The sequence below is a fragment of the Phoenix dactylifera genome, chromosome 1 (genome assembly GCF_051530095.1).
Source record: "Phoenix dactylifera cultivar Ajwa chromosome 1, Ajwa_hap1_PhDact_Kaust_v1.1, whole genome shotgun sequence".
Classification (NCBI taxonomy): domain Eukaryota; kingdom Viridiplantae; phylum Streptophyta; class Magnoliopsida; order Arecales; family Arecaceae; genus Phoenix; species Phoenix dactylifera.
This window is the reverse complement of record NC_143190.1, coordinates 41,563,317-41,584,508: the sequence shown is the minus strand read 5'-3', so window position 1 is coordinate 41,584,508 and position 21,192 is coordinate 41,563,317. Positions and strand designations below refer to the sequence as shown.

General features: G+C 37.5%; 2 protein-coding genes and 1 long non-coding RNA gene across 4 annotated transcripts; all 3 read right to left on the bottom strand.

The window, feature by feature from the left end:
• Positions 1-1,696: 1,696 nt before the first annotated feature.
• LOC149768671 (uncharacterized) lies at positions 1,697-4,922 on the bottom strand. The gene is made up of 2 exons (XR_016395636.1): positions 4,196-4,922; positions 1,697-4,054 (listed from the first exon to the last, which is right to left on the bottom strand). It is a non-coding gene; the product is annotated as an uncharacterized LOC149768671 (long non-coding RNA).
• A 1,516-nt stretch (positions 4,923-6,438) lies between these two features.
• On the bottom strand, positions 6,439-9,366 carry PETC (photosynthetic electron transfer C). Of its 2 annotated transcripts, none has more exons than XM_008814635.6 (5): positions 9,205-9,366; positions 8,704-8,948; positions 8,274-8,391; positions 7,430-7,612; positions 6,439-6,749 (listed from the first exon to the last, which is right to left on the bottom strand). In XM_008814635.6, the coding sequence occupies exons 1-5, from the start codon at positions 9,244-9,246 to the stop codon at positions 6,648-6,650; spliced, it is 690 nt and encodes a 229-aa protein (XP_008812857.2). In that variant the 5' UTR covers positions 9,247-9,366; the 3' UTR covers positions 6,439-6,647. The 2 variants fall into 2 exon arrangements, with proteins under 2 accessions (XP_008812857.2, XP_008812856.3); XM_008814634.6 differs by having other exon boundaries at positions 8,704-8,945; positions 9,205-9,363.
• Positions 9,367-10,750: 1,384 nt separating this feature from the next.
• On the bottom strand, positions 10,751-14,187 carry LOC103723658 (Tetratricopeptide repeat (TPR)-like superfamily protein). The gene is made up of 2 exons (XM_088701379.2): positions 11,889-14,187; positions 10,751-10,982 (listed from the first exon to the last, which is right to left on the bottom strand). The coding sequence occupies exon 1, from the start codon at positions 14,018-14,020 to the stop codon at positions 12,428-12,430; it is 1,593 nt and encodes a 530-aa protein (XP_088557505.2). The 5' UTR covers positions 14,021-14,187; the 3' UTR covers positions 10,751-10,982; positions 11,889-12,427.
• Between the last annotated feature and the right edge of the window lie 7,005 nt (positions 14,188-21,192).

The window sequence follows — 21,192 nt, the reverse complement described above, 5'->3', positions numbered from 1 at the left end:
ATTTCAAGTTTCATAGCAACTATCTTTCCAGCTTTGGACTAACCAAGATTATGACCTAGTCCAAAGATGCTAAACAAAATCTCATGTAAGGTTCAGCTTGTCACCCTCACATTACAACCTACTCTGATTGAGAGGATTGAATTGTCTCTGAAAGAGGGCTCAGAGTGACAGAAGATCATAGAAGCTGTAGAGTCGAGTGCCCAGTCGGTATTTCGGATACATGAGGATGGTTCTTTAAAGTTTGGTAGTAGAGTGTGTACCAAAGGATCTAGTTTTGAAGAAAAAGATTCTTCATGAGGCTCATAACTCTGTACAGTGCACCCAAGAGGCACTAAGATGTATTGGGATATAAGAAAAAAAATGGTGGAAAAAAGAGATATAGCTTAGTATGCTGCTCGTGTTTAGTGTGTTAGCAGATGAAAGGCTAAGCATCGGTCACCCGCTAGACCACTACAGTCTCTTTTCATTCGCCAATGGAAGTTGGAGCACATCATCATGGATTTTGTGACCAGTTTGTCTAAAACCCCTCGAGGTAAATGATGTCATGTGGGTTATTATTGATTGGTTGACCAAGTCAACACACTTTTTACCATTCGGGGTTGATTTCTTTTTGGAGAAATTGACAGGTTTGTTTATAATACAAATTGTGAGGCTATATGCGGTCCCAGTAACCATCGTGTTAGATAGAGACGATAGATTTGTGTCACAATTTTGGAAGGGCCTTCATAAAATTCTTGGTACCAAATTGAACTTTAGTACAGCTTTTCATCTGCAAATTGGACAGTTGGAGTGGATGATTTAAATCTTAGAAGATATGCTAAGGGCCTATGTCCTACAATAATAAGCAAGCATTGAAATGGCCTCTTTTGAGGCATTATATGGTAGGAAATGCTGCTCTCCTATTTGTTGGATGATGTAGGCGAGATAAAAGTTTTTGGTATAGAGTTAGTGCAGCAAACTGTAGATAAAGTACAAGTAATAAGAGAACAACTTCGCATAGCTCAGAGCTGACAAAAAAGTTATGAGGATAATAGAAAGAGAGAGAGCTGGAATTTTAAGTTGGTGAGCATGTTTTCTTCAAATTATCGTCCACTAAAGGTGTAATAAGATTTGGGGTTCGCAGTAAATTGAGACCTAGATATGTTGGCCATTTGAGGCCTTGGACAGGGTCGGAGGGGTGGCATATCGATTAGCATTACCATCAATTTTACCGAGGGTGTGTGGTGTATTCCATATATTGATGCTGAGAAAATATGTTCTGGACCCAAGTCATATAGTAGAGTAAGGGTCGGAGGAACCGGTACCGGGCACCTTACTGATTTTTTGGCAGAACAAGTTGGTACTGGCCATGTCAGGCCCATACCCAGGGAGAAAACCTGCTGAAGCCGGAGAAGGAGAAGAGAAAGAAAGAGCGAGCGGGGGAGGGAGGGAGAAGGTGCGGCCCCGGGGGAGGGGGGAGGTCGTGACCGCAGCGGGGTCCTCTATTTCTAAAGAGCCGTTTTTAAAGCCGGAACCGTCCGGTTCAGGACGGTTCCGCATTCTATGAGTAGAGTATAAGTTGTTGGGTCTTTATGAGGAAGTATCCAGTATGGATTGTGGACATGAAGGATTAGGTCTTACGACACTGAAACCATTTTTTATGTAAAAATACAATAAAGCAATCATTCGGAAAGAGAGGCCCTTTGAGAACTCAAGGAAGAGATAAAAGTCAAGCGCCTTCAACTTTTTGTAATCTCAGGAATGTAATAACCTAGCTCTTTAGGCTAGTGGGCTTGAAAAGGCTAGGGCTCTTGGGCTCCAAACGTGCCATGCACATGAGGGGGCGAGAAGGAAGACTCCGGCTGGAAGTTTTCTTCCTCCTCAATTGCACTAGAAACCCAATGTTTCATGGCAATTCAAAGACCGACAAGACCATGGGATTCATCTACAAAGAGCACTCATTCCCTCCTACAAACTCCACCAGAAATCGCAAGAATCACCTTCGATTCCTTAGCCTTTTCACTAGGTTTCTCCTTCAATTTTCGCTGAGAAGGGTCACTGAAACTTCGCCAGACTGAGGTAAGGGATCAAACTTCTTCTTCCTCTTAGAATCTTAGGTTGATGGTCGGGGTCGCCACTTGTTTTGGGCCAGAGAGGAGCCAAAAAAGCATGAAACATGGCCATCCCTGTTTCCTTCTCTTTTCCTTGGGTTGCCGACCATCGTCGGCAATGGCTCATGCTCGGGACTACTGTGGGCCACCGTCTATTGGCTCTTCTAGTTTCGGTTGGGAGGGAGGGGGAGAGATATGTCTCCCCAATTTGAAAAGGGAAGACCTTCTCTTCTTTTTCTTCTCTCTTTCCTCTTTCTACTTCTTTATCTTCTCTCTCTAATGGGTTGAAGAGATGTGGATGAGCGATCAGGGGACACGATGGTAGACCCCTTTGATGCGCGGTGGAATGCAACTCTCTTGTTCTGTGCACCGACAAATCGCTGTCGGATTCCTTATTTTTTTTTATGAATTAAAATATTTTACTTTCTTTTTTCAAAGAATATGCTAGAAATGAACTTAAATTAGGCCATGACGTTTTCCTTTCATGCATATTGAAATATGGCTTTTCTCATTCTATGTGTTGGCAAACCAGTGCAGCATTCCCACATATTTCTTTTCTTATTAATTAAAATATTTTATTTACTTGTCAAAGAAAGCACTAAAACTAAATTTAAATAATGCCAATTAGGACTTCTTCCGTTCAATAGTTTCCTTCTATGTACCATGCACGGGAAAATCATTGTTGCATTCCTAAAAGTTCTTTTCTTAATAATTAAACTTTTAATTTTCTTTGTTTTCAAAGAAGATGCCAGATATATATTTAGATACTACCAGTCATGATTCTTGGCATGAGCCATTTCTTTTTTGTGAATGACGAATGTTGTACTAGCACATGGTTATCAAATATCCTTAAATATCATTTTTATGTATACAGTTGATTTTGTTTGTAAAGAAGAATATGTTTAAAATAGGAAGAATATAAGGATACCAATTTTCTTATTTGTTTGAACGATAGGAAGAAAAGGAATTATAAAAAATAGAGTTATGCTCAAATAATATTTAATATTTTCGACTTCGTTTAGTAGCTCCAACATATTGACCCATGTGTCTATATAGAAAAAATAAATAATGTATAAAATACAATAAGTTATGTAATTAAAAAAGAGAAACGAGAAAATACAATGCATAGAGAAAATTTCAGATGGTTGAAGTAAACATATATCATCCCAAGTGAAATTTAAATGTTTGAAAAAGAAGTAAATATTATCTTTTTTTGTGCTACGTAGATTGACACAATTAGTTGTTTGAAAAAGAACTAAATATTATTATCTTTCCGATCAAAAAAGCTATATCTTCTTGTATGACCAGTCAGAAGTGAATAAGTACTTTATACCATACACCATATCTCTACCATGTGTGGTAAGAATCTTGTTGACCCCATGATCTCCCTCCGCTCTTAGCATCTCGATGCTGTGTGCAGTGCTTCAGGTTTCTTTTTTTTTTCTCCCTGTTCTTTAGTTGAGCCAGCCAATTTGTTCCACAAAAGGAGAAAGAACAAGCTGATGATGTTTTGTAATGCAACTCTTCAAATTTTATAATACAATTCTTGTATTAAATGATCATGAGAACTTTTTTTTATTTTTTTGAGTGAAAGATTTGGCAGTAGTGTAATCACTTTGTTGAACATATGGACAAGAGTATTGACGATGGCGATGCCCAATTTGAGGGAACAGCAGCAGTGTAGAAGAAGATAACTCCAGTGGAGTTTGTTCCCTCCCTATCAGTATTAATTCCTTTACGCACTCTTCTAGAGGAGCAATTTTGTTGAGGTGTTTTGGTCCGCCAGTTCTGCAGTATAGAAAAGCGTTCTCCATAACTACAGTATGCAAGCGAAGATATCTGACACTTCCCCCAATGCCGTCTCCGCGTAGCCCCCAGTCCCCGGCGCCGGCCCTTGTGTGATTGCTCCGGCCAATCTCATTGCCAGCGCCGGGACCTCCTCCACGTAATTCTTTGCCTTTTCCCTTTCATATAAAAAGCAAACAACAAACAAAACAAAAAGCATCATGGCACAATGGCAAACATTTCTTTTCCAAAAATTGAACAATAACTCAATAAATTAAAAGATATGGAAGAGTTATAAAATTGGGAGGCTGTGATTTTACCAAAATTAGAACATTTGATCCTGTTAGAACTCTATGTTTGGGCCTGCTTGAGCACAGAGTAGTATTATAATGGGTGACTCTCTGAGAAGTCCTCGTGCTGCATGTCTTCTTATTTCTATTGGATCTTTCTCTGAAAAGAAAAAAGAAATCTCAGTTATTTGCTTTTGAAAAAATTAAGCTCCCAAAATATCATATTAGTTTGAATTATATAAGGAAAAAATTTCATAGATGTCGGTCACATGCGTGCACAAGAATCAAGTGAAATAATATATATTCATGATGTTTTTGTGGGAAAAAACAAACATCTATTTTAGTACTAACATCTTTTAAGATTATTTTTTTATCCACAAGAAACTTCAAAGTTCATCACAATGCTCTGATGTATTTTAATTGGGGGCTTTATCGAAAATAACTATTTTCTTATCCTCCTGGCGAGATTTGGCATAATTTTCAGACAATCGTGACTGCGTATGTAAAGAAAATGACGCACACAATAACATCCCAAGCAATTTTTCAGCTTCCTCTTACGATGAACTACTATGCATCAGAAGAAGCATAAAAAAATAAATTTATGATAGATATTCTTGTCAAAGAGAGCACAACCATACATAGAAAATAGTTATGAAGAAATATTTGAAAAGAATAGGCAAGATGAAGACATTCAAAATATAATAGAATATGAGAAAATTATAAAATTAAAAAATAAAGTAATAAATCTAATCAGTGAGATGCAAGACCTAAAAGTTTGATGAACCATCCTTTTATCTCTAGATTGATGGAGCTGCTTTCATTCTCTTCTTTTTCATTTTTACCTTTCCATGTTCTCTTGAAAACACATTTCGTATTTATAAAAAGTTGGCAGAATAAAGCAAGTCATTGGTCTTTACACGCGTCAATTGCCTCTAATGTATATTCATTATTCTTTACATGCATCAATTTTGTTTCATGCATACTCTATTCTTTGCACGTATCAAAATTTTTTTGTACATATACGCAATCTTTTACATGCGTCGATTTTCTTTAATACATATCAACTATTCTTTACATGCGTCAATTTCCTTTCATGCATATCCACTACTCTTTACACCTATTGATTTCCCTTCAAGCAAGTCCCCTACACTTCGCACGTGTCAATTTCCTTTCATGCATATCCACTTCTTATTATACGTGTCAATTTCCTTTCATGCATATGCCTTGCTCTTTACTTGAATCGGTTTCCTTTTCATGCATACGCATTGCTCTTTACATGCATTGATTTCCTTTCATACATATCCACTACTCTTTACATGCATCGATTTCTTTTCATACATATCCAATACTCCTTACATGCATCGATTTATTTTCATGGATACAAAAATGTTTCCTTAAGATATGTGCCAAGAGATTGTTGTAAGGTTATCTCCATGAAATTTCTTTTTCCTAGATTTAAAGAATTTTAGTCATGATAAAAAAATGTAAATAAAGAGAAGGAAACAACTAGAATGAAAGAGAATCACAATCAAGTAACTAGCACGCTCGATTACTTTCTATCTTATTCGAATATAACAAAAATTCAGAAAAACTAATTGCCCATTGGGGTGTTTTGTCCATAATAGAAATGGAGGGAGGAATAAATAAGGCCATATTCAAGTCAGCTGCATCTTGATATTGTTCATAGTACACTTGAGCTTCCTGCAGAGTATGCAGGGTTCATGGCATATGGCGCACACATTTGATTCATCATCTGAATGTGCATAGTAAACTCATCAAGCTGTAGCAGAAACTCTTTCTTTCCACCATGTAGTGACATAAACCACACTCCTAATTGAAGAGTTTATACCCACAAATATATCATGCCAGCTTATAATAACTATTCCCCATCCCCCTTTTCTTTTTTCTAAAAAATGTTTTCCAAAAATCAGAGTCTTAACTCTGCTTGCAACTGTACCAAGTAAACAGCTTCAATGACATGAACCGATGTCATTCAAATACATAAATCACATAAAGTGTGATTATCCCTTCAAGGAAAATGAACATGGATTTTAATGATATCTCAGAATGACTTTACATTCAAATGAAAGTAAAAATAAGGAAGACTTTAATTGTTTTAAAAAGTACACTTGGAATTCTCTCGAAAAGAAAAAGGCAAACACTAGTTTCCAAGCGGAAAGTGCCATTATATTTACAGCACTGCAATCCTGACCACTTGTAAGCTAAAACAAGAAAGTATTGAGAGACACATTAAATAGAATAAACCAATGATATAGGATAATCATGACCTATCTCAATTTGAGGTCTCATATTACTCAAGATGTTCAGATATTTCTTCCTTAGTACAAGGCTATATAACTTGGTGAGAAAAATACGAGTGAGTTTTTTAGAAGACAAGCTGATACAACAATCTGTCTCTTTTTCTGAAAGTAGATACAACAAACTGCTCTCCAAATGAAAATGTAGAGGTTTTGTAGAGAGTTTAAGCCCACCATGGATCTTCCCCTGTTCTGAAATCAGTTTCAACCCATGGTACAAATAAAACTTTTCCGTCATCAATGTCCACATGAACCAAAGCCAGGGACTGTTTCAAGCAAAATCAAACTCAGTACATGGCAAAATAGATTATCAAATGCATCTTAATAAAGGAAAGGCGAAAGACTAGAGATGAAAAAATGACGGCAATGTAGCAAACAAGCTCAATTTTCAGAATTTTAATGGTTCTCGAGCTCAATTTTAATGGCTTTCAGAAGCATATCCTATGTCAAAAGAGTTAGGAAGCTATCAATTATAAGATTGAGATGACCAAAAATGATTGACTACTTATTTTTCAGAACATAAGTACGGGCTTCTTACCAATAAAAGGTTGAAACTGAATCATAATTGAAACTATATCTTATCAAGGCAAAATTATAGACCTCACTTTTCAATAGAAGTTTAGAGGTTAAAATTTGTAAGTTCCATATAATTTAGTACACATGTTGTGAGGAAATCCATTGGGTTGTAACTTATAAAATATATTTTACAGAAATTTGATACTTTCAAATGCACATTCTCAAAAAAGATTTGTGAATGCAGATTTGATCAGTCAAATATTGTTATTCCTTGAAATACTGAGTCTTTGTTAAGGTACCTTTGATTGTTTATTATCAAATGAATTATGCACTAAGTTGCATGATATAAACTACGTGATGACCTGAAAAACTGAGAAATCATAAACAAATAACAGGATTGTCGATAAACTGAAGAAACAGATGGCCTTACCAATGGTGCAGGCCCTCTTACAACTTTGCCTTGGTTGTTGTACTGGGATCCATGGCAAGGGCAAATAAACTTGTTCTCAGCTGCATTCCATGGAACAACACAACCAAGGTGGGTGCAGACAGCATTTAGGCCATAGGTTGCAAGAGTTTTGTCATTCTCCACGACAAGATAAGTAGGATCACCCTGCAGAATTGAAGATGAGTCAACTGGTATATTTGAAACTCTCATTGAAAGTGAATATCTTGGCAGGGTCAAAGTTTCTTTACCTTCAGACTGTAGAGGTATCCAACAATTTAACATAAAAAATTTTCAATATATTTTACGGAGTAAATGATATGCGAAAGACCAACTATGAAATTCGTGTGAATGCTACAATCCTCATCAGCTAAGGAAGACAATGCGGGAAATTAAGGAAGAATACTAGATTCTGAAATCTAATCTATAACGGTGGTTATGAAAAGGACTACGGTGACATGGGGTTGTGGTCATGAAATTAAATCTCTATAGCTAATTCTAGAAAAGAAAAAAAGATCGAATCATTCCAGCAAGCATAGTCTGTACAGGGAGATGTCTTTCTACTTATTTGTTCTTCAATATCTCAAGCGATATCAACTTTCCTAACTGATTCAAATCAAAAGCAGGTCAACACTTTCTGTGTTAAATGAAAAGCAGGATAGAAGTTTGCGGTATTTCTGGGTAAAGTGCAAGAGATGATATATTAGAAGTATATAAACAACACTTAGCACCATAATGATGAAATATAAAACCAACATTCATTTCATGAATGGCTTATAGCATCAGAAAATCCTTCTCACATGAAATTGATGGGAAAAAAAAACCCTACCTTTAACCCTTGGGTAAGTGTTCTATCACCAGGACCATGAATTTTAAGCCATTCAGCTGCAATAACATCATTTCCAAGAGCATCTTTTGCAACGACTCCCCCACCTTCTCCTCCCGAACTGTAGAAAATGTCATAATCCATAAGTGTATTCAAATTATGTAATTACAATCAGTGAGCCAAGAACAAAAGCACAAAAATGTAGAAAATGAAGATTTAGCGGCCAATACAATGGCCATTCCATTCAAATTTGATATATAAATACAAATAACTATAGTTGGAAATGTAACTCATGATAAATTTGAACTTCTGGTGGCACAGTAAAAGGAGAAACATTTAGCAGGACATATAAATGCAAATTGAGGAAGAGCCAGATATATTTTATGCCATTATAATTGCAGATAATAAGTGGAGCAGAACATGAGGCTCTCACCCAGGGGGAACAAAGAAGGAGCCATAGGGGACCAACATCGCCACAGTGGGCAGCGACAAGGTTCCCAGCAAAAGAAGGTTCATCAGCTGCCTCTTGCCCATGTCTGGCACTCTGTCTGCAGAAATGCTCGTCGCCTGGCAAGTGATCCTCCCAATCCTCCCCCTCCCCAAGCACAGCCCTTTCTCAGGCTTGCATAGAAGAGCTTGGGATGGTGAAAAGGCCCCATTTTTCCCAGAGCAAAGCTGCTACAAAGGAAAACGAAGAAGAATATATAACTGTTCGAGCATATAATGTCGTAAAGTGGATCTTTGATACTGTCTTCGTCTCCATAAAGAACTGGACGATGGTTCAAAGATTCAATTTTTCGAAGAACAGAACAGCTAAACTGAAAGAAGGACAGAAGAAGTTTTAGAAATAAATGGGCATGGTGAAGCAGAGCATAGAATTCCGTCCAAGAACTGGGTTAGGTTTTCTTATTCTTTGGAGGGATCGGGTTGTTACCTGAGAAGGGGCGGCAGCAGCTGAGAGAGTGGTGCAAGCCATGGGAATGGATGGAGCTTCCTCTCCGCAAGTTTGGAGATGAGCTTCTTTAGATTTCTTTTTATCTATGGGAGAAATGAGAGATGAGTGAGATGATAGGATCGCGTGTTGATCGATAGGAAACGGTTGGTCTTGCCGTGGCCACATGTTTGGGATTGTGTCCAAATCCCCACCCCTCACATAAAGAATGGTCCTGTGTGAGTCTCATATTTATATCAAATTTGTCTAGATACCAATAAATTTAAATCTTTTTCATGCCAAAAAAAAAAAAAAAACCATGGGACATGGATTGGGAAAGCCAAAAAGATAGCTTAGAAATTCAACAGAATCAACATCTATCACCTGCGACATATATCATTAGTAAACTATAATTTGCATGCATTACTTAAACAGCCATGAATAATCCAGGAGGATGTCATAGATTTTGTGCATAGTTGAATAATTATTGATTAATTAGTTATTGTTAGAATCATGCAAAGTCTTCAGCTAAGGAAGAAAATAAAGAACAGTAAGATATTTGAGCATTGTCATTATGTATTGAGGTGGCTGGTATGGAATGTATATAAAAATCACATGTCATACCTGTGGGCTCAGTCACTGTTTTGAGTGGACTGCAGTTCATACTGAACATTGAGAAACAGCTTGAAACAATGGAAAATCTTATGGGAAGGGAAGGAGAGCAAGACTATAAGAGTGATACTAAGGCCCATTTGGAGGAGCTTTTTGAGAGTCCAAAAGTACTTTCTGGCCTTCCAAAAGCACTTTTAGATGAAAAAGAGTATTTGGTAAAAAATTCAGAAAGCTGTTTTAAATTTTTCAGAAAGCTGAAAACAACTTTTTGAGAGAAGCTCCATTTTAGAGCTTTCCGAAAAAGCTGTTTTGAGCTTTGTCGGAAAGTTACTTTTTTTACCCAGATACTCCTAAGACATGGTAAAACACATAATTTGGTAGTGCTTTCGGCCGAAATGAATTAGTTCTTATTGAATAAATTTGTAAAGCACCATGATTTACTCCAGCAAATGAATAATTAATTCACTATTTCCTTGAAGGGGCTATATGATGAAAATTACAAAAAATCAATGCTAAATTTAGTTTTGTTATAACATAACTTACCTTCTTCTGTAATTTATCCCAGAATTCCAAGTACATGCTAATGACCTTGAGAGAGAATTTTCATTAATATGGGATAAATAGACACATATTAGACAACAAACAAATAAAACCAAATGTACATCACTAATCATAGCCATAATCATAACCTTCTTCGTTCCCTATGATTTGCATTGGATTCTCTCTTTCAAAGCTTCCGGCACAAATTTTAATCCTCTTTTAGCCATGTATTCAATCTCGATAAGATAAGGATTTTGATCCTGATAGCAATTTGTTTAAGAACCCCTTAACTGGAACAAATCTTGCAATTCACTATACATTTCCACAATTTGCAAAATCGAGATTGTATCCATCTTAAAGCGTACAAATTAATGCAAAACCATGATGGCATAAAACATAAGCCAAAAAAAAAAAAACACTTATTTATTAAGCATCACATTACAATTTGACAATAGACTAAAATCATCGGATAAATTGAATGATACAACAGCAGTTCACATCTTCATCATTATCATAGATGTATAGGCAACAGCAGTTCATACATTGATCAAGTGTCTTTCGTTGCCTTGCAATGTTGTATGAACTGAACTACTTTCGGCAATTTATCATCTCTTCCTCTGTGGTCTCACCTACAGAAAAAAACATATCATAAGCCCTTCAGGTTCACACTACCCAGCAGCTTATTCCAAAGCTACAGATTTCTAGACCATGATTTCAAAATCCAGAAGTGAAACTACAGTCAAAGCTATCTAAAATTTTCTAGAGCCTATCTTAATAAATTGAACAAGATATATTCCCAAAATAAAAAATAAACTCATTAAGAAATGCAAAGTACAGTATAGGAAGCTACATCAGGTGAACTCCACAATTCAGTAACTATAATTTTCCTTAACCTCGCAGATTCTAATATCTGCATATAATGAATCAGGGTACTGTTCTAGCAAGCCTCTGCCTTCTTGTTTAGGAGTGCATTCCCCTCAATAATGGGCACTCCTTTCTTAGTTGTGATTAAAAAAACTGATAGAATGTAACAAATTGCCTCAAATACACTTATTTTCTACATTTAGTGGTAACTTAAAGGTTAGTGCATTTTTTATTTTCATCAGTTTTAGTCTAGAAGATGGAGAATAAATCAAGCACAGTAACAGCAGCTTAACTCAAATGGCCACCCAATATTGTTCAATCTACAAATACCATTAACCAAGGAAGAAGAGGAATGAGAAATACAAAAAGATCAGGCACCAACCAAGAGTATTAGTTTTCAGATGTCCAGAAGGCAACATGAAACACCAAGATCCTTTTATGTAACAATAAATTGATGAAGTCACTAACAAGAAAAGAAGAGGAATAATGCATACCATGATCATTTCTTTTTACCATGCGTCATCAATCAAGATTTTATGCTAACACTTGGGAAAAGAAATATGAAGAGGTGAGATGGGGAAAAACTGAATAGCTAGGTGTGGCTTAGAGATTTTTATGAGGTAATTGATTTGAGTACTCTTAATCTTCATGGTACTGAAGGTCAAACATACCTTGTGATGACTTGATACTTTGACCGTCAGATGATGAGGAGTTCTGGAGATAATATCATCTCATAATTCCAACTACTCAGCTCAGGAGGAATGCAGGATATAGGCAAGTACAAGAGCAGCTACTTCAGCAATGGATCATCTCAGAGCCTTTGAGAAGATTTTATAACTTTTTGCAGAGACATAAGCTATTTTAAGGAAGACCTTGAATACTAACCACAAAATATGTGGTTGAAGGCCTGGAACCCTTTCCTGTCATCCATTGCCACAATAGTTCACTGTGTTCGGTGCTTGATTGTTCACATTTCTCACGATTATTGTGGTATAGAATTTTTACACAATGAATTGAAACCATTCCAGATGAAAGAACTACCAGCTGACGAAAAGTCGAGTTTTTTAACAGGCCAAAGTCATATAATCATTGTCCCAATGTAGTATTACAAAATCAACTCTCTTGTATCCACACTGAGAATCATTCTACTTTGCTTACAGATTCTCTCAACAGATTATTTGAAGCCAAATTCTTTTCCTCCAATACAAAATCATATTAGTTCACCAACATGGAAGCCACACAGACCTTTGTCTGTTCCAACCCAACTACGACCAGTATCTTTAGAGACCCCCCTCTCTTTCATCAACTCCCTCACTTGGCACACACCCTCCCATTTCCCAGCAGCTGCAAACGTGTTGGAGAGAGCAACATAAGCTCCTGGTCTCCAATCTTTGCTCAACTCAAACACCTCTTTTGCTGCAATATCTGCCATGTCCAAATTGCCATGAAGCCTAGATGCTCCAAGCAATGCTGCCCACACATCAGAACTTGGCCTCTCAGGAATCCTTTTAATAAAGTTGTATGCTTCACGCAGATTCCCACTGCGCCCCAATAGATCTACCATGCAAGCATAGTGCTCCATCCTTGGCTTAAGTGAATAGTCCCTCTCCATGCTCTCAAAAATATCTTGGCCACTTGATACTAACCCTGCATGCCCACAAGCCGATAGAGCACTCAAGAATGTAGCATAATTGGGTTTAACACTGTAAGTTCTCCTCATATCATAGAAAAGTTCAAGAGCTTTGCATGGAATACCATTCTTCCCATATCCATCAATCATTGAAGTCCAAGAGAATACATTCTTCTCAGGCATGTGATCAAAGGCATCCCTTGCATCCTCAACTCTACCACATTTAGAGTACATGTCTATGAGTGCACTCCCAGACTTTACATGGGAAAAAAGACCAATCTTGATGACTTGGCAATGCACCTGCCGTCCAAACTCCAATGCTGACAACAGAGAGCAAGCTCCAATTATGCTCACAAGAGTGGAAATCGTTGGCTGAAAACTCAATTGTTGCATTGTCTTATAAACTTCAAGCGAATTTTCAGCAGTATCCAATGTTTTGCTGTACCCCTCAATCATAGCATTGAACACCACAGTATCCTTCTCCCTCAAGCTGTCAAAAATCTCTTCTGCTTTTCTGAAAGAACCTTCATCCATATACCCAACGATCAATGCAGTGGAACACACAAGCTTCCTTTCCGACAATGCATCAAAAACGCCCCTAGCATAACCGACCTTCCCATTCTTCACATATGAATCGATCAGAGCCGCAATGAGGACATCATCCGACTGGCATATCAATTTGATAATCTGAGCATGAACCTGCCTCGCAAGATTTAGCAAAACCAAGGTCGCGGAGAGTTTCAGAACCATCGACAAGATGAAACCATCTGGCTTTTCACCAGAGAAGGCAAGCTTTCTAACAAGCTCAAGTGATTCCTTGGCAAGGCCTTTTTTGAAGTAACCAGTGATGATGAAGTTATAGGCCGAGAGAGTTGGCCCGGGCATTCCATCGAACATATTGCGTGCGTTGGCCAACGAACCACATTTCAGGTGGAGGATGAGGAGCTTGATGGATACATTGGTGTTGGGTCGGAGCCCGGCTTTGAGGATTTGAGCATGGATGGTTTGGCCATGGGAGGGGGAGCTGGAATTGATGTAGTGCTGAAGAATTGAAGCAAGGAAGGTGGAGTTTTGGAGGGAAATGGGGTGGTGGATGTGTTTTTGCGGGAAGAGGGAGGAGTTGCTTCCAATTAGGGAGGAAAGCGGCCTTACCAACAGCCGTCCATTTTTCATCGTGTGGTGGTGCCAGTTTTTTTGACCGTCAGCTGAATCAAGTATGGGAGAGAGTGGAAATTGTCAAGCGAAGGTGATTGAGAAAAGAATTCGGTATTTGAAAAAAGAGGAAATATATAATATAATTAAGATTTTAGATACGCTTGTTTCTAAAGCGCACCGAGTCGTGGACTCACCGACCCGTGGACCCCTCACGTTGCGATTCCCGGATACGAGTGAGTGGGTGTGAGTGGGTGCCGCTCTAGATGGGTGAATTAAACAGTGCCACAATTGGATAGCTAAAGATTTTTAATTTTTCGGAATACACCATAGAGACTTCCATAATCTAGAAACTTGCAGCTAAAATATCCTGTTTCATGAGATAAATTTTAGGGTTTTTTATATGATTATATCTACCTTTCTTTCAAGTTGGGAAAAATGCCCACATAAAATTTAGAATCTTATGGTTTATATAGTTCCGGCATTGGATTATTAAACTAAGGATTAATTTGGTGGAGATTTGTCAATGCTTTTTGAAAAACAGAATTGGATAATATTGTAAAAATTCTTTAGTTTATGAGGAAAGCATATTTATGAGCAGCAATCCAACTTAGTTGGGACCAATTAACTTGACTGGATATAATAACTACGATTTTGTAATAAGCCATATATAGTCTATACTTTATTTTTGAAACGAGGTTACTATCTTGGTCATGATCAGCCCACTGTTTCCTCCTCTTCTTTCTCTTCTTGTTTTCCTCAGGGTGCTTCTATTCTCCATACCTATTTCATATCCTCAATGAAACGAGTGCTAGCTAGATCATCACCATCATTCTTCACAAAAATCTTAGCCCATCAATTTACATCTATTTGCATCAGCTCATCAATTCATGCCTCTCTGCCTCAGTTCTTGTGCTTGAAAGAGGTTTGACCTGAACAAAAAGAACATTTACTTAGCCTTAATTAGAAAATGTTCGATATAATATAGTTTTCAAAGAAAGAAAAGTTGAACTGAGTCCGAACAATTCATTAAGAATTTTCGATGCTTTCTTACAATGTGGGACCAACTAGGTCCATTACAATCGATGATGCTACAGGGTGACTTATGTCGCAAGCATCATCGATTTAGTAGTATCATGCATGTTACTATGTAGGTGATGGACCACAGATCTTTCCTCTCTTTTTTTCACTGTGGACACTGGGATCAGCAGCCTGCAGGCACAGCTTCAGCCTCTCTCGTTTGGCAACATCTAGGTACAAGCCCTAGCCAAGATCCACCAGCATGTCATTTACTTTTTTTTACGTATCACTGAGCTCTTTTATCAGCTCAAAGGATGGGCAGGCAGTAACTATTTGCATGGAAACGTACGGATTAAATAGTCATTGTTCAGGCCATTTCCCATTCAATTAGAACCACAAAAGAAACGGATTACTGGGGAGACTTGAAGACACAACGAGCGCCATTGACGGTCGCTACGTAATGCTTCAACTTATCAACTACGAAAGCAGTGACCCACAAACACCTCCTTGGAAAGCTGGTTAGCCATTCCATCACTCAACAGTCTCTCTCTCTCTCTCTCTCTCTCTCTCTCTCGTCTTTCTGGGGTCCATATGATGGTCGAGAACCACACATAGGTGTAGTATAATAATTATGGTCACTGCATGGGGGAAAGGCATGAGAGCATGCACTAGCATGCAGTCGTGGCAAGACGACAGAACATCTCAACTAAGCAGCTCCTGCTAAGTTTAATAATGGCACCACAACCGTATCATTTCCAGCGTGCAGACCCCTGCCTTTTGACTGCCAAATCTTGCCCTGCCAAAGCCCCAGCTAAAGCCCCCTCGAGAGGGATTTAGTGGTAACCACACACACAAAACCACGCAGGGACACGATGACAAAGCAAAGAAAAGCAAAAGCTCCTCCCCTTCCCCTCCAAATGTGTGGAGATGGAATGTTCTCCCTTGCCCTTTACCTTCAGGGCACATTAGCTTTAGCCTTTCTCTTGCTTCTATGCAGCAGAGAATCCATAAAAGAGACGTTCCAGAGGAACGACTTGAGGTGGAAGAGCATATAAAGAGATGTTTGGCTCTACTTTGTTGCATGTGTCTCGTTCCTTAAAGAAGCACTAAAGAAACTATGGTGCTAAAGCAAATGCTCCCCCATGTTAGTCCTTGGCAAAATTAGCTGGCAATTCCACATCAAGCAAAGAAGCCAATTGATGTACACAAGAACAGGGAGATGCAATTTTGTTTATTAGCCAAGCAAAACAATACTGGTTATATCAAGGCATTCTTATATGCATGGATGTGCATAACAACCAATGTGAGAGATTCCAGCAGGATGGAAAGCATAAGCTGCATTAGAAGCTTTTACATTATTTGGACGACAACATGCATGGTTGTATTTGTTGTTCCAACCATTACAAAATATTTTGTTATAACATGCGATCAGCCCAATGTAAATTGTCAGATAGCTAGATGATGTCTATCAAAACTTGGAAGAAGACATGTTTTTAAGTTGAACAGCATAATTAGTGCATGCGAAAATAAAATGGCGGCAGTGATGAACAAGCAAATGATTGGTGGGACTTTTTATGGTTTGCTCGCATTTATCTTTGCATTTGCTTGAGATGATAGAAAGATGAGGACAACTTGGGGCTGATTAAGGGACAAAAGCAAAGGAGGGAGCTTTTAGAAGGTTCCTTGCGGTCTTCTGTGCCTGCCCTTGCCACAACTGCAATGGTGAGAGAATTGCTCATGGGACACCCCGATGAGTCACCATTCCAGACAACCATCATCATGATCTCTTTAGCACTATACATGTAAATTACTTCGTACAGGTTTAGCATATACAAAAGTATGCAAGACATCAGTAAGTAAATAGGCTTCAATGTATTCGACCACCGAGAGTTTTCAGAGAGTCCCACCAGGCACCACATATTTGCGAAGTACTTGCTTATATTTAATTGAATATATAAAGTTGTAAATTCTAGCCATCTAAACTAACCAAATGTGCATCCTGTCTCAAGATGAAGAATTGCTACGCTAAGCATTCAGGCATCATCCCTCTCCTAATGTCTGCATCAAGCCTCGTTGAGTTATAACTCTCGGCGATCACCAAGAACAAGTGTGGTATGTTCAAGCTGATACAGATAAGGAGCCATGCCTGCAGCTCTAGGACTAGGCATCGTGTTCCTTGTTTTGGACCCTTTTCTTGCATTTATTAGAAGAAAACGGTGGGATTTTCCCACTATAGAAAAGGAAGGAACAAAGAAGGGATATAGCTAACTAGTTGGAAGAACTAATGAATTAGGATATGCTATGAATTGTTTAAGTTTGAAAAACTTTATTTATAAAAATTATTACAATTAAATGGCAGGGAATGCTGCCGTGATCGCATGACAAGCTTATCACATGTTCATGCTAAATTCTTCCACAAGGAGTCATAGAGGTATATATGAAGCGCGAGCTTCACTTCAACTACAATGCTTTTGAAGTGAGATGGCAGAGGTCAAGTCCCCTTTCATCCAAGACCTCTTTTGTGGCTAAGAAAGGACCTAACATTAACTTCTACGTAGAGCAAGATGTGGCATCCATTTATCCCCCACAATCACCTTGGCCTCTCCCTTCGTGCACCCTTTCAATACTAGAGAGAGAATGTCTCATTTCCCAAGCTTTTTCATGTTAACTCTCTGTCATTTATTTGATATCCCTTCTCTTTTTTCATGCTCCGACGGCAAAAAAAAACCAACGTATATGTGTTTGGTTAGAAGCATATAGATAGCTTTCCAGAAATTACAAGAGTATGGGGTATTTGCCCCATGGTTTTATCCTCTGATGTACCACCAAGAGCCAAGGGCCTGTTAATGGACCCAGCCACTTTTCCCTGTGCCAAGGCTCAAAGGACACGACCAAGTAGCTGGCAACTGGCACAAGAGATGAAAACCTTTCCATCTCCATTCATTAGAGGGTTGTGTCCTTGCCTCCTTGCTCTTGTGTAAATTGATACTTGATTTCACACCACTTTCTTCAGTGCAAGCAAGGTTTCCATTATCATGCATGTAAAACTGTAAGGTGAAAACAAGAGAATATCTGTGTACCAAGAAAAAAAAATCAAGACAATATCCTACAATTCTTTAGTTAAAGGCAACAATTACGAAGCATGTTTCATTACTTTCTCTAGAGTTCAATCTGATAGCGTAATAAGATAAAGAAAGAAGGAAAACAAACATAATAAGATTAAAAATCAATATATCTTGGTATTCCAAATGAAGCATCTAATTTTCATAGTAATACGGATTCAATATATATTGCCTGGACACATTTACACCATATTATATTATTTAGATTTTTTTTTTTTTTGCTTGCTCACCACTCTCTTCAATAGTTAAGTATTCAGAAGGACCATTCTTGATGCATCTGCCTCATCAATTTAAGGTTAATTAACTTCATGACATGTTAATCAGTGAGTCCAAATATAGTGAAAAGAAATATGAAATTTTGAGGAAATAACTGATCTATATATCCTCCCTACCTGAACCAAGAAATTGAAGGAAGTGGACATCATCTTCCAAATGTTTATGTTAATGAGCTGGCATATTTAAAAACATTAGGACATTTTTGTTTGTTGCCGACTTAAAAGGCTGAGTAATCACAGTTGCATGGTGATGGATCTACATCAACTCTAGCTACAAGCCTAGTCAAATTAAATGCCATTAATTGATGTATTTTTACATCAACTCCAGCTACAAGCCAAGTGAAAATTAAATGCCACTAATTATTGTTAACTACCACAATGTGACCTAATACTATTCTTTGCCTTCCATTGCATCGTTGCATGTTGTTGAAGTTGTACTTATAAATGGAGTTGCTTGCACATATAAAATTAGTTTATCTTCTTAGTCAGATTATCAAAAAATTTAGATTTTTTTTACAAAATATCAAGAAATTTATAAAAGGATAATTTTTATAAAAATCCTAAAATTGTAGAAGGAAATCCATATATAAGAAAACCTCATATTCTCTCAAGTGGAATCATTAGATCTATAGAATGCCAACTTGTACAACTAGCAATAGAATGAATCTAAAGCGTTTTCTACATCGCAAATGAATGAATGCCTCGAGTTCGGTAGCACACAACATGCATAGGGGTGGGGGCATGTGACACGGGAACATCGTCATGAGAAAAAACAGTACGTACTCCGGCGGCCATCTAGTTATATAATTACACGAGGACTTAGTGTTAGGAGACTAAGGCTCGGTAAACATAAACTATTAGGGTGCATGGTTTGATAGACATGTAGTCTAGGCTATAGAACTTAGGGAAATGAAATGCTATATATAACTTGTTTATGTAGTTTACAAAATTAAGAAGTAAACTCAAGAAAAGTAATGATAGTAGGAAACTAACATTACCAAATGGCTCCATATGAAAGGATCTCTATGCTAGTTGTTATATATTTCTGTAGGCCCCATTGCTGCATTCATTTCTCCACTGAATAATTATAAGAAACATGCAATTCTATAATTTTTTATCCAAAAATGAGAGATACATTGAGCAATGCACGACTGCTAATGACACGTCATTGGATCCGATGACCTGCCTAAGAGATTTTATCTTTCTGATATAATGAGAGTAACCTTAATATTTCTTCATCTATGTTTTTGCCACTACAACCTCTTGCAAGAACAACTAGCGGGGCCATTAATTGCAACGATAAATTATATTCTACAGCAAATGTACCATATCAGCAGTGCACTACAGAAATGATTCGAAACGGTGTGAGGGGTACAGTTTATGCAGCATACCACTGCTGAATAATAAAAATAATTATATAAAAAAACTTCTAATTAGCGTGATGTACTACTAATATAGCACATCTAGTGTAGAGTATAATTTCTTCCTTGCAACCTTGTTCCATGTAGCTGGGAGCATGGCTTCATGGATCCGCCCATCTTAAGCTAAGGATCAAATGGTAAATTTTAAAAAAATAGTTTTTTTTTATGAAAATGATAATTTATATAGCTCTAACATGAGTACATCCTATCAAATCAGAAGAAAGCAACAAATATAAACGGGGCGTTTTATTTTTTTGGTAAATTCCGATGAAACCTTCTGTTGACTGCTGCAACGGAACACAAACTCCACGCAAAAGTCAAAAAAAACGGAGTTTATTAAATTGTCCCCGGTTTCTCGCCTGCGTCGTTATTTCTCCCGCAAACCCAAGTTTACCTCTCTAGGCTTGGGTCATTGCCGGTGAGTATAAGAAAACTTTGACTCACATTCAACCTATAGAATTGTGTCAAATGCTGGTTTAGCCCAAATAATAATAATAATAACTGGGTTCATCAAGTGCAAGTGCTCAGCCTCTCCCAACTGGATCTGAGTGATTGGATTGGCAGTGAGATCAAAATATTCAGATACACAATAATCTAAAGGGATTAACTTAATGAGTCCATTATCCTAGGTTTCATAGCAAATTCATATTACAAAAAGATTTCTCTAATTAAAATTGAATCTATTTTATTGCCTACTAGCATAAAGCATGCGCAATGCATATGAGATGCAAGATCAAAAGAGTCGAATAAAAAAAGTAGTTACTCAAATAAATGGGGGGGGCACAAGATGAAATTTCAAGGCAAACCTGATGCGGTTTCATCAAAAACTAAACAGACTCCTATAATATTTAATGTTATATGAACATATTATGAAAAGTAGTCACATTCCCAAGTATTTAATAGGAGATCATATGATCATCTTTCTCTCTTTAGAATCTTTTTACAGAAATGTGTAATGTGTTATTGGTAGTGGAATAAATAGAATGCATAATTGGCATGCTTCCTTTCAATCTCACAAAGGAAGTGCAAAAACACATCATTCATAAAAGCAACATATTTAATTACCAGAAAAACAAAACCAACATAGTTTGCATGGGTGCATTAATGTGTAAAACCATTTGATAGGGATGACTAAAGCTATTTCAAATTGAATAATCTAATATTAGTACATTGCAATGCCTCATGTTTCAATCCCCCTTAATACTTTTCTATGAATTTACGGTAATCAACACTAAATCTTGAAAAATAAGAATACTAATTCAGTCCCATCAAATCATATATTCGGGATGATTATAAGTGAATTAATTTTTAAAGTCTCATTGCAAGCCACTCTCTGTCGTCCACGCACCCCACGA

Coding starts and splice junctions, on each gene's coding strand:
- PETC (XM_008814635.6), bottom strand. CDS start 9,246: ATGGCTTGCACCACTCTCTCAGCTGCTGCCGCCCCTTCTCAG. Junction 8,949..9,204: donor CTGCTGCCGCCCCTTCTCAG/GTAACAACCCGA, acceptor TTTCCTTTGTAG/CAGCTTTGCTCTGGGAAAAA. Junction 8,392..8,703: donor TCCTTCTTTGTTCCCCCTGG/GTGAGAGCCTCA, acceptor CATTTTCTACAG/TTCGGGAGGAGAAGGTGGGG.
- LOC103723658 (XM_088701379.2), bottom strand. CDS start 14,020: ATGAAAAATGGACGGCTGTTGGTAAGGCCGCTTTCCTCCCTAATTGGA.